This window comes from Terrapene carolina, unplaced genomic scaffold (assembly GCF_002925995.2).
Source record: "Terrapene carolina triunguis isolate 2854851 unplaced genomic scaffold, T_m_triunguis-2.0 Scaffold21, whole genome shotgun sequence".
Classification (NCBI taxonomy): Eukaryota; Metazoa; Chordata; order Testudines; family Emydidae; genus Terrapene; species Terrapene triunguis.
The window spans coordinates 5,591,512-5,610,305 of NW_020664372.1; the positions used below are offsets into that span (position 1 = coordinate 5,591,512).

General features: G+C 42.7%; 1 protein-coding gene across 1 annotated transcript in view; it reads right to left on the bottom strand.

Moving 5' to 3' along the window:
- MYCBP2 (MYC binding protein 2) overlaps nucleotides 1–18,794 on the bottom strand; it is a 407,094-nt gene that overhangs the window by 291,787 nt on the left and 96,513 nt on the right. Inside the window, exons 12-16 of the mRNA XM_026662219.1 lie at nucleotides 18,273–18,477; nucleotides 11,205–11,369; nucleotides 10,332–10,490; nucleotides 2,197–2,401; nucleotides 1,437–1,582 (exon numbers count right to left, since the gene is read on the bottom strand). Coding sequence (XP_026518004.1) covers nucleotides 1,437–1,582; nucleotides 2,197–2,401; nucleotides 10,332–10,490; nucleotides 11,205–11,369; nucleotides 18,273–18,477 — 880 coding nt within the window. The remainder of the gene's footprint in view (nucleotides 1–1,436; nucleotides 1,583–2,196; nucleotides 2,402–10,331; nucleotides 10,491–11,204; nucleotides 11,370–18,272; nucleotides 18,478–18,794) is intronic.

The following is an 18,794-nucleotide window of genomic DNA, read 5'->3' on the forward strand; positions in this document are numbered from 1 at the left end:
CCACAACACTAGCACCCTCCAATGCTATTAGGGCATCACAAGTACACCTGATAACAGGTATCATGGGGCCTGCCTTTCCTGCTCAACTAATGCAGTAAAAGAAACACCTGCAACATTTCATATCTTTAAAAATCCCACTGTTATGCTATATATTTTAACACTGATTTCTGATTCTGAAGAAGCTAGTACTTGGTGAGATGAACACTGAGGAAAGAAAAGTAAAATTTCAAATATCTGAAGATGTTAGTTGTCACACATTAGAACCCCAAAAATTGGTCCTGGACTAAATCACCCAATTAACAACTCCATGTTGTATTAAGTTCTGAACGGGTACCTGAATAAACCACAGTAAGAGGAAGAAGTTGAGACTAGGAAAATCAGCCATGCGATGACCTCTTCCAACTAGAGGTTTACTCCCTATTGCAGAGGGGAGCTGTGGAACTAATCCCAGATCCCTTTCACGGAACAGGGTTCTACTCAAGCTACTTTCTAGTCCCCTCAAAAAATGGAGGATGGGGGCTGATATTGGATCTTCAACGCCTCAACTGTTCCATTTCCAAACGAAGATTCCGTATGGTCACACTTGCAATAATCATTCCCTCCCTTGGAAAATCAGGGAATACAATATTAAAAATATTTTCTATCATAATAAATCTAATCAGAAGTCATGGCCCCAAACTTTGTATTTAGATACGTCATTTTGTTTTTTTTTTAATTTATTCTTTCTGGCTTCAGCTCTTAAATATTAGTCTGGTTATACATAATCTCACTTTTCTTCCACAGAGTTAATTATTTTTACATTTCTGCCATCTCCCACTTTCTCCAAAAATTTTGGGAGGAAAAGTTATTCAGTGCTGAGGGGACTGAACACCCCATGTTTTTATGTAAAATCCTGTTGTGCCAATTTCTGACAACAGACCTCTGGCAATCCTCCCTTCTAGAGCTAATATGGAGGGAGAGGAACAGCCTCATGACACCAGCAGTGTCATCACAAGGGGAAGCGAAAGTTCAATGTATGTATCAAAACAGTGCCATCATGCAAGTTGAGAGATGAAGTTCAAATGTTAGGTCCAGTCACAACCTTTACTACAATACCAAGGAAAAAAGTCTAAGCAATAATTTACTCGTGAAAAAAAATTACTGCACTAAAACTGTCATGAAAGACCATAGCTCAGCAGTGTTACTGCAAAGGAAGAAAGAAATTCCATGAAATTAAGATACAAAATTTTACAACCAGAAAATCAAAATGCATACAAAAGTGATAGGATTGTATCCATTTCTTGACTAACTGCTATTTTTCCCTAGTTACAGTAGTATGTATGGGGACTGATTACAAACAAAGCCCACAATTAATTTTAAAAGGGAAGCTGGGGGTATTGTGTGACTAAAAGTTATACCACTGGCAAATGTCTGTTTATCAGTTTCATCCCACTTACCTAGTAGGAGATCTAAAGGTATCATCTCTTTCACAGCATCAAGAATTCCTCTTTGCCTTGCCTCTTGACCATCCAGCTCTCTAGCACAGGCCTTGCAACAACCACATGCAGCACAGCCAGACTCACCAGAGCCACAGCCACATATTCTACAGAACACAAAGAGGTTTTATCCATAATCTACCAAGACAAGCAATATTACATAAAAATGTATTTGAAATACAGATGTAATAGAACAGATTGGACCAACATCTGTCAGGGATGATCTAGGTTTATTTGGTTCTGCCTCTGTGCAAAGGGCTGGACTTGATGACCGCTCGAGGGCCTTTCCAGCCCCACATTTCTATGGTTTTACAATAACCATTCATGTTCCATTTTATTAAAAAAAATTATATATATATATATATCTCTCCCCAAAGCCAGGAATCCCGTACCTTAGATAGCAGCATTCAATGTCATTAGGCATACCAAATTACAGTCTGTTTATACTCTTTATACACTTCCCTCCTTTCTGCTTTTGTGAGAATTATTTTGAACATAAGAAATATTTTAAGTCACCTGTTACCTTTACTAAAATGTTTATAAAAACATCACAAAAGTTAAATATATTCTTGGTTTTAAAAATGGATAAGCAATATTTTCTTTAGATACAGTGCTATTTAAGACTGAAGTGTGAAGTGAAGTAAAGTAAACCTCTATTTTGATTACATTCTGTAATCTACAATACTGTATGAAAGATATTTGTATGAATATATTTACTTACCCTCCAGGTACCCTGTCTGGACGCCCACTACTAACACAGCTGGCTCCATAGCCTGTACAGTCCCCACACACAGTGCATACCATGCACTGCTCCAGCTTCCATTTATGCATGCCTGGAGGACACATCATGGACTTCTCGTCTTTTTCATCCAGTTCTTCTTCTAAGTCTTCATCCATTGCTGTTGCCATGTTCTCAACTACAAAACCTATTGAAGAAGATATTGAAACACTTCAAGAATTCACATCAGTTATGCTAAGATACGTAGTGCTATAAGGAAAATGTTAAAACAATGGCAGGTCTGATGAAAATTGGACCTTTCGATACATACAATTATATCAATTGTTACATATATATCAGAGTTACAAAGTTAGGGACAGACTTTCAAAGGCTCAAATTTTACATATATAATTTTGGCAAGATGAGTGTATAAGTCAGGTACATGCAAAATTCCTTGGAAAATTTGACCTAGAACTGTTTTAACGTTTCCCTAATAGCACAGCCATATGTAGAAAAACATGGAAAACAAGCACAAATCTAGTCTACCGTTTTGTTCTTATTTCTAATTTATTCTTTCTTGTTTTCTTTTTGTACTCATTTGTATTTTGATATATTTGTAATATACTGTGTAGTATATATTATATTTTACTTAAATATATATATCACCAAATATGTTAAAAGAACGTCAAGGTTTCAAAGTCACAGTCAAAAGTTAAGAAATGTCAGAATTAAAGATGCCAATGCAACCTTAATTTGGTCATTTTGTGCACATAAATTATGACACAGTCTTTAAAAACGTGAGCACATACTATTTTTTCCACAGATGTCCTGCCTCATTCAGTGAGAGGATTCCCCACCTTCTCATCCCAATCTCTCCATCTAGTTACCCCAGACTTCATCCTGTCGGACTCAGCATCCCTATCAGTCTCCTTTCCCAGCCAGTCCCACGGTTGTCCCCGTCCAACTCCGTCTTCCGTCTTCCCAGCTCCCAATACCACTCTCCCTCACCTGGCTCCTTGCCCAACCAGCTCTAACATCACAGACCCCTTCTCACGCGGTTACTTATCTGATGTGTCTTCACCCTTCCCCATGTCACAGTCTCTGCTTCTCACCTTAAGGTTCCTTTTTCCATTCTACTCCTGCATTCTGGCCCAGCACCTCACCCCTTTGCATTTCAGTCATGCACTTCCTCCTCTTCATCTATGCTGCCTGAAAGCCAGCAGCAGGAGCACTGAAAGCACAGAAGAGACGGTCTCTTCCTGCTCTCAGTTCCCGTGCCTGGAGCCACAGTACCTGGGAGCAACAATTGCAGGGAACATCCTGCTCAGCCCCAGGATGAGATGCAGCATGCCCAGTATAGATGAAATTTTTGACAAACTTAACTGCCATACTAACAAATAGAGCTCATTGGAAAATAGATTCCCCCACCCCAAACAAATCATAGCGTCCTGTGATATATTTCCTTAAAATAACCTCTTCAAATATAGGAACTACTTAAGAGCTTTGCTTCCCCAACCTCTCGATCATATGATAATGCCACTGAAACCCTATGTCTCTGCTGGCATAGAGATATTTTTTAAATTAATTATAAGAGTTGCCATGATAATCTGAAATACAATAGTGATCACTAAATATGTTAATTACAGACAGAAATGCCATACCAAAGGCACCTGATAATTGGAAGTGGCACAAAGTGAAATATATCAAAATGGTATGTTCTGAAGTGTTTATATTGAAAATGTTCAAAAATGCAAGAGTTCTGAAGAGAGAAAAGGGAAGTGGAAGAAAAATATTTTATCTTTTTCAAGGCTAAAGAAAAAGTATAGAAGGGGAAGAAGTTTAGGAATAAGAGGCTTAAGGATCAAATGGTGTTGGAAGAGAAGAAAAAAATTAAATAGTATGGCAGGAACAGCAGATAATAAAAATAGTCAAAAAGAAAGGTAAAAAGTGAAATGTGGTTGTAATACAGGGATGATACATGAAGAACTACAAACATGAGGAGAGAAATGGGGTCTATTATGAAACAGGTCATTCTATGCATTTTTTTTTCATTCTTAATATTTGTAGTAGATCACTTCTAAAAAAGTCCTCTGGGTTAACTAATCCTTTCAGCTATATTTGTAAAATGTACTGTAAAATGTAAATACCCTCTTCGTAAATGTAAGTGGAAGGAAGGAAGGAATCTAAGAACCAATAAATGCCTTGGTGCCACTGTTAAAAGAAAAGCATCTGATATATTTTATATTATGGCAATACACAGTTATCAAAAGGCAAAATGAAAACATCTAATGAATTAATTTAACAGAAGAATATTAAGAACATCTGAAAGTCAACTATGTAGCAATACTAAGAGAGAAAGACATAGACAACATTAAAGTGCTATGCCTCCTTGGCTTTTCATACTATAATATGCTCCAAATGTAAACTCTACAATAGGAATAACGAAGTTACTTACCTGTAACTGGAGGTTCTTCAAGATGTGTGTGGTCTCTATCTGTATTCCACTGAGGATTATGCGCGTACGCCCAGAGCTGGAGCTCTTGAAAGTAGAACTGTTCGACAGTCTGCGCACGTGCTCTGTGCTGCCTCATGGTTTCACCCAAGGAAATAAAGGGCGCAGCGGCCGCCAGTGTCTCCAGTTCCTTCTCTACCGCAGATTTGTTGGATCCGCAGCAGAGAGGAAGGAGGGTGGGTTCGGAATACAGATATGGACCGCGCATCTCAAAGAGCCTCCAGTTACAGCTAAATAACTTAGTTTTCTTCCTCGAGTGACAAAGAAGTGACTATTGTATTCTACTGAGGGTATGTGGGAGGATGCTGCAAGGAGACTGTGGAATGGAGGACTGTTGCTCCGAATGACGCATCTGTCGCGGAATCATACACTAGAGCATAGTATGTGGAGAAGGTGTGTACCTAACTCCACATGGCCGCCATGCATGTGTCTGCGAGGGGCACATTGTGGAGTGCAGCTGTAGTTTCTGCTTGTGCTCTCATAGAATGGGCCCAAATCCCTTCAGGTGGGGATCATCCCGATAACTGATAGCAGCATGTAATGCACCCAGAAAGCCACTTGGAGATTCTCTGGAAATGGCTTGCCCTTTGACCCTCTCCGATATGGCTACAAAAAGCCTAGAAGATTTCTGAAATGGCTTTGTCTGCTCAAGATAAAAGGCCAAGGACTGTGAACATCTTACGGGTGAAGCCTTCTTTCCCCATTAGAGGCGTGAGGCTTGGGGAAAAAGGTAGATAAAGGTATGGGTAGGAATTTGGGGTGAAGGCGTAAAGAGATCTTGTTTTTATGGAAAGTGGTGAAGGGGGGGGGGGTCAGCCATCATGGCTCCCAGTTCACCAACCCTCTGATTGATGAAATGGTGACAAGGTAAGCGACTTTCATGGAAAGGACTGCTGGCAGGCAGGAGTCCATAGGTTTGACAGGGTAGTCACCAACAAGGTGAGGACTAGGTTACAGTCACAATGGGGGTCAATAGGCTGAATGGGAGGGTATTTTCATAAAAGGCCTTTCCAGACTCATACAGTTATGGGGTGGGTAAAAACTGAATTGCCGTCCAGTGGCGGGTGAAAAGCACTAATGGTAGCTGCATGTATTTCATGGAGCTGAGGGCAAGTCCCGAGTCCTTCAGATACAGGAAATATTCCCAGATTAGTGAGATGCCCACCACTTCAGGGACAAGACCCTGTTGTGTAGCCCAGGAGTTGAACTGCATCCATTTGGCTCGACACAAGCATCTTGTGGAGTCTTTCCTGCTGCTTGAAAGGATCACTCACACTGCCAAAGAACACTCCTGAGCTAGTGGAGGTGTCCATCCAAAAAGCAAGCCATCAGTTGAAGGGTATGCGTGTTAGGGTGTCTTAGCCTGCCATTGTGTTGAGTCTCTAGCTCCGGGAATGTCCAAAGCATGAGTGGAGGTTGCTTCTACATGCAAAGGAGAATTGGCGAAGTCAGAAGGGGGCTATCAGGATGGTTGTTGCTTTCTCTGGTTTGATCTTGTGGATTACTCATGGTAGGAAGGGTAAGGGGGAGGAGGCATAGTTTGTGCAGTCCAACCAGTCGCCTGACTAGGGCGTCCCCCTGTGATTGGGCTCCAATTCCTCATCTTGAACAATACTGGGTGCATTTGGTGGTGTTGTGGGATACAAAAAGATCCCTCATGGGGGTTCCAGTCAAAGATGTCCATGACTACAGAGTCATGCAATTCCCATTCATGGACAGTTGCAAAGTTTCTGCTGAAAGCATTGACAATCACTTTCTGGGTGCCCGGTAGGTAGGCTACTATCAGAAGAATGTGGTGTTCGATGAACCATTCCTATAGGCGTATGGCTTCTGTACATAGCATTTGGATCTCATTTCCCCTTGCTTATTTATGTAGAAGAGAGTGGTGATGTTGTCTGACATGAGAAGAATGTGCCAGTCCTGGATGGCTGGTAGGAACGCCAGGCACGCTTTAAGTATTGCCCGGACTTCCAATATATTTATGTGCATCCTGGCTTCCCATGTTGTCCACGTGCTGTGTGTCATGCAGTCATCCATGTGGGATGCATCTGTTATGATTGTAACGGCGGATGAGGACAGGAGGGAGGTAATTCCCGAGCAGACTCATAGTGGGTTCATCCACCATTGAAGTGAGGAGAGAACTTCTGGTGGCATGTGGAGCAGAGCGTTCATCGGCTGGTGCATGGGGGAATTAGACCCTCTGCAGCCAGAGTTTAAGGCCGCGCAGGTGTAAGCATGTAAATAGCATGACATATGTGCAGGCCACCATGTGTCCCAAGAGAGAGAAGTAGATTTTGGCCGAAATCCAAAGGTTGGAGATCACCAAAGAAATTAGTTCCCTTATTGTCTAGAATCTTTCCTGTGGAAGGTACACTCGAGCAGAAGTCACATCTATGCGAGCTCCTATAAGCTCCAGGAATTGGAGGTTGATTTCTCAACGTTGACACTGACCTCAAGGGAGAAAAGGAGTAGAAGCAATTGGGATGCTGATTCCTGGGCCTCTTCCTTGGACCATGCTGCTATTAGTGAGTTGTCCAGATAGGGGGAAATGAGGATCCTCTGACATCTGAGATGAGCTGCCATCACTGAGAAAACTTTCGTGAATACTCGGGTGCAGTGGTAAGTCCAAACAATAGGACCCTGTATTGAAGGTGTTGCGGTACCACCTTGAACCTCAGGAACCTTTTGTGTGTCAGGTGTATATCGATATGGAAGTAAGCGTCCTGCATATCTAAAGTCACAAACCACGGTCCTTTTTCAAGGGAGGGAACGATTATTGCAAGTGTGACCACACGGAATCTTCGTTTGGAAATGGAACACTTGAGGCGTTGAAGATCCAATATCAGCCCCCATCCTCCATTTTTTGAGGGGACTAGAAAGTGGCTTGAGTAGAACCCTGTTCCGTGAAAGGGGTCTGGGATTAGTTCCACAGCTCCCCTCTGCAATAGGGAGTAAACCTCTAGTTGGAAGAGGTCATCGCATGGGTGTTCCATGCACGTGGACCGCGGAGGAGGGTAAGATGAAGGCATCACAGTAAACTCTATGACCTAGTCACCCTGGATAATATCTAGGACCCATTTGTCCATTGCTATTGCTTTCCATGATGGCAGAAAGAGTTTGAGATGGACCCTGAAGGTGGTAGACAGGATGGATATTGGTGTATGAAGTGGCTGACGTCTCTCTAAAAACACTCAAATACTGCTTATTTGACGATTGGGTGAATTGAGTAGATGACTGGCAGTCGACATAGGCAAATGTGGTCTGTGAACCTTACAGCACTTTTGAGAAGGCTCATAGGTGTGTTAATGGTATAGTTGTGAGACCCTGTAACAATGTGATTGGGGCAGGAGGTAGAATTTCCTCTTGGTGCTGGTGTATGAATACCCAGAGATCTTAGAGTGGCTCTACAGTCCTTTAGGGAGTGGAGGAATTCATCCATCTTCTGACTGAAGAGGTGCAATCTGTCAAATGGGAGGTCTATAGTTTTCTGCACCTCCCTGGGGAAGCCAAAGATGTGTAACCAGGATTCCCTCCTCATGTCAATCCCCACTGCCAAGACACAGGAAGTTATGTCTGAGGAGTCCACTGTAGCATGGACCTGGTGAGTAACTTGCCCTCCTGCAGAACTGCCTGGAACTATCCAATCTTGCGAAGGTAGATTGTCTGCGAACTCAGCCAATTGCCCATAGTTAATAAAATCATACTTTGCCATCAGGGCTAAGTAATTTGAAATATTAAATTGGAGTCCCACCAAGGAGAAGACCTTTCTGCCCATGATATCTAGTCTCTTACCCTCTCTATCGGATGGGGTGAAGCAGGGCTGTTGGTGCTTGGAATGCTCAAAAGCCACCTGGATGACCAATGAGTTCAGGGCAGGATGAGAGAACAGGAACTCTGACCCTTTGGTGAGGACAGAATACCTTTTTTCAGCCCCTTTCGGGGAAGGTGCACACGTGGCTGGGGTTGGAGGATGGCCTCACTGATTGGTACCAGCGAGGGTGGCCCTACCAAAGTGTGTAAGATGTCAAGCAGCTGGTGTTGACTGTCTTGTATTTCCTCTGATAGGATCACCAGGGCATTGGCTATTCTCCGCAGCAATTCTTGGAACTTATGACAGTCGTCTGGTGGAGAGGAGGGGATTGAAGAGGTGGCTGCATCTGGAGAAGATAAGGGATACCTCTCCAGATCCATTGGTACCACTGGAGTCGGGCTAACTGGTGCATCATACGGTGCCATGTTGGAACGCCTACCTTATGAGGGTTGTGGTGATGGAGGGAGGGAGGGAGTCCCGGATACCAATTCTGTGGGTCATGCAAGATGGGGAACTGCCACAGCGCTGTCGTAACCTTCCGGTAGTTGTGCTTCCGGAACAGGAGTGGTAGACCGTGTCAGACATCTGTATCGTCCGAATCAGAGGCGTCAGAAATCCTGCCAAATGCCGGTGCCGTAGGAAACAAAGGCGGCAGGAACATATTGGGGGAAGGGTCCCTTCAACTTGGTGATCGGATCTGGGCCAGTGGAGACCGTAGTCCTTCCAGCACAAACAACACATGGGGATCTGGAATGCTTCCATGTCCCCTGGGGGGAAGGGGGGAGGGAATCAATGGTACCCGTTCCGCTGAAGAAGCTGGTGACAGGAACTGCATCTGTCTGGAGACAGACTGTTCCCAGGATGCTGGCGGGCCACAAGTGGTGGAGTCACAGGATCTATGATCAGCAAAGGTGGATCAAAAAATTGGTGTGGTTGTTACTTGGTCTTGTGAGACTTGGAACACGTGGCTCCTTCGTGGACAGAATCTGTGGACAGTGCCAAATCCTTCGTAGACTTGGAGGAAGACTTACTGTCATGCTTATGCACATGCTTCCTTGGTTCATGGTTAGGCTCAGGGCGGGGTCCTTAGCACTGATACAAGCGGATCCCGATGGCAGGGGAAGCACTCTTCACCTGTTCAGGACAACGTACGGGGCGGTTCCCCGGCCAAGATCCGATGACAGTTCCATGGCAGTCTCCATAAGGTGTTTCCTGAGGTGGAGAGTCCAATTCTCTTGAGAACAGGCAGGAAAGGAGAGGCAGATACTGCACCTTGAGGTGATATGGGTTTCTCCCAAACTGATGGAAAATGAGTGAGGGCAGGAAGCACAGATTTTGAACTCCAGAGGCTTCAGCATAATCCAGTACCCAGGCCCGGGGAGAGGGGAGCGTTTGCCGAGAAACACCGCCAAAGTGGCTTCCCAAGTCCTAAATCTGGTACAAAAGGAAAAATTCAAACAAAAACAAAAAAGGGAATACAGAACAAAATAATACATCTAAACTACGAACAGTATTAAAGATATTTAGAAAAGTTTTGGAAAGTGCATCACAAAGACGACAGGAGAGTATAAGCTCCAACTCGAACCATGCGCCCTTTATCGCCTCAGGTGAAACCACAAGGCAGCTCAGGGCGTATGTGCGGACCATCAAACAGTACTACTTTCAAAAGTTCTGGCACCGGGCTCATGCACATAACCCTCAGTAGAATACAATAGGGACCATCACTTGAAGAAGAATATACTGTTTCTAACACAATCTGAAAACGAAATTTAGCTAAGTTTTTATTCTGTTATTTTCTAAAAACAAGCAGCTCACCTTTTCCTCCCTGGCTCATGGAGCCTGTGTCTCGTCCACATTGTCCTTTATTATTCACACCAAATGTCCAAACCTCTCCATTCTTCATTAACACACACGTATGAGCTTTGCCCATAGCTACCTGAGTCACAAAATGGCCTTTCAAATCTGTTACTAAACCTGTGAGATATAAAACATTTGGGTGATGAACAGTATTTTCTCTCTCTGGATCAGACATTCACTATATCACAAGTACTGCTGAAAAAACATTTAATTTTTTTATCGGGAGTAGAGGTAAGGTGAGAATGATGGAATATTGGAGTTAGTAAAACACATGCCTGGTCTACACCTAAAGCTTAGGTTGACCTAGTTATATCAAGCAGTGGTATGAAAAATTCAGACTCGAGAAATGTTGTTGAATTGACATAAAGCCCCAGTATAGACGCCCATTAGGTCGCTGGAAGAATTCTTCTGTCGACCTAGCTACCACCTCTCAAGGGGATGGTCTAACTACAGCTATGGGAAAAAAACAACCTTCCATCACTGTAACAAGTGTCTATACTACAGCCCTACAGCTGTAGTGCTGTAGCTGTGCTGCTGTAGCGTCTGTAGTGTAGACAAGGCCACAGATAGTGAAGAAAAAGGAAGGAGGGAAGAACAGTCATAACTAATCTGCCCAATCAATACAATAAATGTACAAGTTTTTTATAAAGTGATTTCATACAGAACCATAATCCAATTGGAACAAAAATTTCTCTAGCATTTCATTTAAGCTGGCATGTTTCAATGCCGAATAAATGCAACCAAACAATATTTTAAAGACATGTCTCTCTTACATCTGTACTTAACTGGCATTATTTGGCTTCAAATAATGTCTCTCAGATATCAACTTACTTGTGCTGTCAGAGTAAATGGCATCTTTTCCAAACATATAGAGTTCTCCATCTTTTGAAATGACAGAACTGCTCCCATTATTGCATGCTGTATATACGACAATCTTTCCTTCCATTTTAATGATCTTTTTAGGCTTATAGGGTTTTGACTGCCGTCTGCTTTTAGCTTTAAAAGAAAAGGCATTTTACAAATAATATGTTTCACCAAAAAGTGACAGCAAGAAGAAAATAAGATTTTCACCAGCTAAACTATGAACATTTGTTTCATAATACAATGTTTCCTTAGACTATCCCTACAAAAATCTGCTTGCTGATTCTCCCACTGAAAGTAATTTTTTGGTTAGTTTTGTAAAATACCATCAACTTTTTCATCATTAATGGAATGGTAGGCAAGCAAAATTTGTGTCTAGGCTGACATAGTTCCATGACGGCTCTGCAAGGCTTCTTTAGTTGGTTCGTTTATACTCAATATATATATATAACAATAAGTGATCCTAAAAAGCAATACTTGCTCACAAAAGTTTTTTGTCTGAAACCGAAAAGATGCATAAGCAAAAGCTGAAGTCATTTGTATCACAGTAAGTCTGCAGACCGAATTTTTATTATTTAAAGATCTTGGTTTAAAAGTTTTTAAATCCTCCAGTAATCTATCCAATCAAGACGTGATCATGTTCCCATTTAAGTCTCATTAAGCTTCATTAGAAGCCACAATATTAACTTCCCTAATAGTTGTGCTAATTCTATCAATATTTTAGCTAAAACTGTAACATGATTAAGTCCCAATGAAAACCAACTGACAATGATATTACTGTTAAGATTTCCTGTAATTATTCAGAAACCGTAGAAATTACAAGTAAATTTTAAACAGTCCATCCCATTTTACATCATAAATATATATCTACTAATTTTAAAAGCTTCCTCTGGACACATTCAGCAAAATCAAGGTTGCAACTGCAGTTTAGTTTTAAACCTCTCAACTGTCTCCTAACTTTGCCACCAAAGTTTTGGGGCCCCTTTTTGTTGCCACCTGAACCACAAGGGAAAATGTTTGGCACTCTTAATCCCATCAAATCCACTGGACCCCCCACTCGGAAACCCTGCAAGGGGGGCAGGTCTCAGAGCCTGGCTCCAACCCATGCTCAACATCTACACTACAATTTTTAGCCATGCAGCCTAAGCCCTGAAAGCCTGAATCAACTGACCCAGGCTCTTAGACTCGGTGCCACAGGTTTTTTTCACTGCAGTATAGAGGTATCACAAACACACAACTTAACAATGCCATTTTTAGAGAGTCACCTCTCAGACTAGAACTAGACTAAGGCCATGTCCACACTGCCCTTCCATGGTTAAAACTTTTGTTGTTCAGGGGTGTGAAAAACCACACCCCTGAATGACAAAAGTTTTAATAACGGAAAGCACCGGTGTGGACAGCGCTTTGTCAATGGGACCCGCTCTCCCATCAAAGCTACCACCCCTCATTGGGGGTGGTTTTATTTGGTCACCTGGAGACCTCTCTCCCAGCGACAAAGAGCAGCTACTCTGCTTCCCTTACAATGGCGCGGCTGCAGCAGCGCAGCTGCACCGTTGTAAAGTGCGCCGCGTAGACAGCCTAAGTTTGCATAGTCAGAACAGATGATCTTAGCAGCTGCTCTTTGAATGGACCTTAGACAGTCAGATGGGTGGCAGAAGGCCGAAAGGTATTCTTCTGTACTCAGTCATCTAGCACACTTCTTGGATCTGAAAATTAAAACGGTTTACACTGTTCCTTTATTAATCGATAGCCTAGCAACCTCTGTTTAGAAATGTAATTTCACTATCACTTTATTATGGAAGTGCAGTAGTGACTTCACAGTTAAGGTGAGCAAAACTTTGCTTTAAAAGGAATACAAATAGACAGATATATTTGAAAATAGCTAAGCCACATCAGAGTACGGGTCAGACTTTGTGGTGCAAATTTGAGGTCATAAGGTCACCGAGTTCCTTCTCCAAATTCCTTGGTTTTAAGTTTTCAAGTAACGAGGAATCAGACAAGTACAGAAACTAGGGTGGGTAGTTGAGAGTTGGCATGTTCGGGGCCTGCCCCAGGCACTTACCACTGAAAATAGAATGGGGAGCTAAAAATGGACATGCTTAGTGCCTATCACACAAAACTGAGACTGGGAAGAAGAGCTGAGAATAAGGAAACTCGGGGGATACCACATGCACATCGGGCAGAGACCAGGAAGAGCTGAGCCTTAGGAAACTGCTCGGGCTCCACTCCAGTCAGATTCAACACCAGCTCCTCAAGGAAAACCTCAGTTACTGAGAGGCTGAGTGAATGACCTGCCCACAGACACAACCTGGTGATTTAAAGAGATTTAAATCCTCTATTTGCTTGACTTCTGTGATGAGTTTTATGTGAATCAGTTCTAGGGACATGAGGGGGAAAGGAGTCCAGGAGAGCTGGCTGTATTTTAAAGAATACTTACTGAGGTTGCAGGAGCAAACCATCCCGATGTGTAGAAAGAATAGTAAATATGGCAGGCGACCAGCTTGGCTTAACAGTGAAATCCTTGCTGATCTTAAACACAAAAAAGAAGCTTACAAGAAGTGGAAGCTTGGACAAATGACCAGGGAGGAGTATAAAAATATTGCTCAGGCATGCCGAAGTGAAATCAGGAAGGCCAAATCACAGTTGGCGTTTCAGCTAGCAAGGGATGTTAAGAGTAACAAGAAGGGTTTCAACAGGTATGTTAGAAACAAGAAGGTGGTCAGGGAAAGTGTGGACCCCTTACTGAATGGGGGAGGCAACCTAGTGACAGAGGATGTGGAAAACGCTAATGTACTCAATGCTTTTTTTGCCTCTGTCTTCACGAACAAGGTCAGCTCCCAGACTACTGCACTGGGCAGCACAGTATGGGGAGGATATTACCAGCCCTCTGTGGAGAAAGAAGTGGTTCGGCACTATTTAGAAAAGCTGGACGAGCACAAGTCCTGGGGCTGGATGCACTGCATCTGAGGGTGCTAAAGGAGTTTGCTGATGTGATTGCAAAGCCATTGACCATTATCTCTGAAAACTCACGGTGATCGGGGAAGGTCCTGGATGACTGGGAAAAGGCTAATGTAATGCCCATCTTTTAAAAAGGGAAGGAGGAGGATCCGGGGAACTACAGGCCAGTCAGCCTCACTTCAGTCCCTGGAAAAATCATGGTGCAGGTCCTTAAGGAATCAATTCTGAAGCACTTAAGAGGAGAGGAAAGTGATCAGGAACAGTCAGCATGGATTCACCAAGGGCAAGTCATGCCTGACTAACCTAATTGCCTTCTATGATGAGATAACTGACTCTGTAGACGAGGGGAAAGCAGTGGACGTGTTATTCCTTGACTTTTTATACGGTCTCCCACAGTATTCTTGCCAGCAAGTTAAAGAAGCATGGGCTGGATGAATGGACTATAAGGTGGAAAGAAAGCTGGCTAGATCATCGGGCTCAACGGGTAGTGATCAATGGCTCCATGTCTAGTTGGCAGCCGGTATCAAGCGGAGTGCCCCAAGGGTCAGTCCTGGGGCCGGTTTTGTTCAATATCTTCATTTATGATCTGGAGGATGGCATGGATTGCACCCTCAGCAAGTTTGCAGATGACACTAAACTGGGAGGAAAGGTAAATACTCTGGAGTGTAGGGATAGGATACAGAGGGACCTAGACAAATTAGAGGATTGGGCCAAAAGAAATCTGATGAGGTTCAACAAGGACAAGTGCAAACTCCTGCACTTAGGACGGAAGAATCCCATGCACTGCTACAGACTAGGGACCGAGTGACTAGGTAGCAGTTCTGCAGAAAAGGACCTAGGCGTTACAGTGGACGAGAAGCAGGTTATGAGTCAACAGTGTGCCCTTGTTGCCAAGAAGGCTAACACCATTTTGGGCTGTATAAGCAGGAGCATTGCGCCAGCAGATCGAGGGACGTGATCATTCCCCTCTATTCAGCATTGGTGAGGCCTCATCTGGAGTACTGTGTCCAGTTTTGGGCCCCACACTACAAGAAGGATGTGGAAAAATTGGAAAGAGTCCAGCAGAGGGCAACAAAAATGATTAGGGGGCTGGAGCACGACTTATGAGTTGCAGCTGAGGGAACTGGGATTATGTAGTCTGCAGAAGAGAAGAATGAGGGCGGATTTGATAGCTGCTTTCAACTACCTGAAAGGGGGTTCCCAAAGAGGATGGATCTAGACTGTTCTCAGTGGTAGCAGATGAGAGAACAAGGAGTAATGGTCTCAAGTTGCAGTGGGGGAGGTTTACGTTGGATATTAGGAAAAACTTTTTTACTAGGAGGGTGGTGAAGCACTGGAATGGGTTACCTAGGGAGGTGGTGGAATCTCCTTCCTTAGAGGTTTTTAAGGTCAGGCTTGACAAATTCCTGGGTGGGATGATTTAGTTGGGGATTGGTCCTGCTTTGAGCCGGGGGTTGGACTAGATGACCTCCTGAGATCCTTTCCAACCCTGATATTCTATGATTATTAGATCTCAAAGAACTTTACAACATTATCCCCATTTTACATATGGGAAACTAAGGCACAGAGAGGTAAAGTGACTTGCCCAAGGTCATGAAGCAGACCAGTGGCAGAGGTGGGAATAGTCTCAGTTCAACTGTCTTCCACTAGGCCACATGATTACTATGTGATTCTTCAGTGCTCCTCTCTACTCCTGTACATTCTGTTATAGCGGAATGGTGAAAATGGTTGTGTTTTTTAAACATTTGCAATATATAGTTGCTAAGAAGGATGATGAGAGAAATCTTATCCATTGTCTATGCCCCAAAACTTGACAATTTTAATACATGATAGTTTCCCTCCCACTGAGCATTTGAATGTACTTTATCTTTTCAAAAATATTTTCAGTACCTTCTGGATATTCTGCTGTACTCGTATTACATTTCTTAAAACACACACACACACACACACACACACACACACCCTGTGACAGAGGCAGATTTTTCCCAAGTGTTTACAGTTTATTCTCAGATTTCTGCACAAGATGCGTTTCAAAACTTCAAAGTTGCTAGGATTGGAACTTAAATGATTTTTTTCTGGGGGATGTATCAAATGACCCCAAATTTAGATCACTAACCCTAGCTTGAACTCCCATGAGGCATAGGAAATGTGAAGACAATTTGTACGCATGCAAATTTTAGATTTTGAAGATTTATTGTTTAAACAGGAAGGGCTTCACAATGTTACCTAGAACAGAGCTGGTACTCCATTATATTACTATATGATTCCTGGAGCTCTACACATGGATCAGCAGCATAAAAGGCTCAGGGAAGTGTTAAGTGACCCATTCATGTCAATGAGAAGTTCTCTGCTGAAAGAATTTCCCATGGAGAGGAGTACAGCCTGAAACCATAGTTCTGAGACATGTGAACTATTCCAGTCATGTCAGTGAGTATTCCCTTCCCCGCTCACGAGTGCTGAAGAGTTTTGATAAGATATCAAGCTTACCTGTTTTTTCAGCTCCTCATCTCAGTCTCAGTGTATTCTTGGTGCATGTTCCAAGCATGTCTGTTTAAACTCTTCACCCAGAGGGACAGGGCTTCTGCCCTTCACAATGCATTAACTTTAAGAAAACCTGTTTTTTCCCCAGGGGGCTGTATCTTGTGAATCACTTAGTCAAATGGCCCCAACTTTGGACCACTGACCATACCCTAAAGCCCCATGAGGCACAGCAAATTTCAAGACAACATGATTAATTATGCAAATTCTAGAGCACTTAGAACAGCCAATCTTTAAAACAGAAAAGCAGGTCTTAAGGTTAACTATAGCAGAACTGTTACTCTGCTGTAACATAGAGGTAAGGTATCCTACTACACCCCTTACAACAATAAGAAAATATAAATGCTGTAAAACCAAGAAATGCAGAGTTAAGATAATTCTTCCCACCCAAAATGGTCAAACAACCTTAACTACTCAAGTGGGAATATCAATCAAAAGCAAGAATCTAAAAGCATCCTAATCCCTCCCCTAATCAAACCTACCATCTTTTCTGTTCCAATACAATTCCAAATCAACATTCCAACTCCTAGTCCAGAGGACCTTCACTGCACTCTGTCCAGCATCAATGATCCCAGGATGACTTGCTGATGGTTTGCAGAAGTTAATGGAGGGTTAAGCTTCTGGGATCTCTCAGAGAGTATATCTACACTTGGAGCTGCAGGTGTGATTCTCAGTTCAAGTAGACATACTCACACTAGCCCTCATTGAGATAGCACGCAAAAAATAGTGTAGCCTGGGTAGCACAGGAAGTGTTAAGAGGCAGCGCAGCCACAAACCCACATGAGCACAGTGGGTATGCATTCAGCACAGCTAGCCCATGCCACCACTCACTGTTGCCCATGCTACTCTAGCTACACTACAGTTTTTAGTGTGCTAGCTCAATGAGAACTAGCACAAGCATGTCTACGTGAGCTGTGAATCACACCCAAAGTTCCAAGTATAGATATACCCTGAGGGTCTCTTAAGGGCTGGGATCAAAGAGGCCAGTGTTAAGGTTGTGTAGGAAGTGTCTCTTAATTCTGCATTTCCTTGTTTTCCAACATTTGTGCATGAGGTAACAATATTCTTGCTTGTTAACAATGAGTCCGGTGGCACCTTTAAATTTAAATTAATGGAGATATCCTATCTCCTAGAACTGGAAGGGACCTTGAAAGGTCATCGAGTCCAGCCCCCTGCCTTCACTAGCAGGACCAAGTACTGATTTTGCCCCAGATCCCTAAGTGGCCCCCTCAAGGATTGAACTCACAACCCTGGGTTTAGCAGGCCAATGCTCAAACCACTGAGCTATCCCTCCCCCTGACCTTAATGACTAACATGCTTGTGAACATCGTTTTTTATGTTCGCTGCTGGGTTCAAACACAAACTTGTGTTTACTTGCAGATAATGTGCACAAGCATGTTGATGATATGCTCATGCATTGCTCTAGTAGCCTACTCATTTTTCCTTTCACAACTTAAGGACTGGTTAATATTGATTTTACTGGTATAATTTACAAGTACCAATTCTATATTAAGCCATTGATAACACAATAGTAAAACCTACTTGATTCACCATCTTCTCCTTTACTAGCAGAGCCTGTAAAGAATATACTTCCATCCTCTGCAACAAGTAAGGCATGCGAACCATCATGTCCGACTGAGAACTGGATAATCTTTGGAGATTTTGTGATTGGCAGCTCAACCCATTTTCCTGCTGAAGGACCACCTTGTTTGATTCCCAGGCTCTGATATTTGCCAGTGTAATAAATCTGAAAGAAAAAAAGTTATATTGTTCTCCTATCATGTCATAATACTTAAAATGAAACAATAATTGTATCTAATAAAAGCAAGGTTCAAAATAAAGGGGTTTAAGGATTTTTCCCATTTGATGATTTAATGATAAATAAGTTAAAAATTAGTCTTAATAATGACCTTAGAAAAGTTTACTATAAATGACAACTAAAACAGGCCTTATTTCGAGACACGACCTCAGCAAGATGAAATAGAACGTAACAGAAACATGAATTTTTTCCCGCAAGATACTCTATGCCATAGCTCTCTTCGTTTGCTCAAAAAAATTTTGATA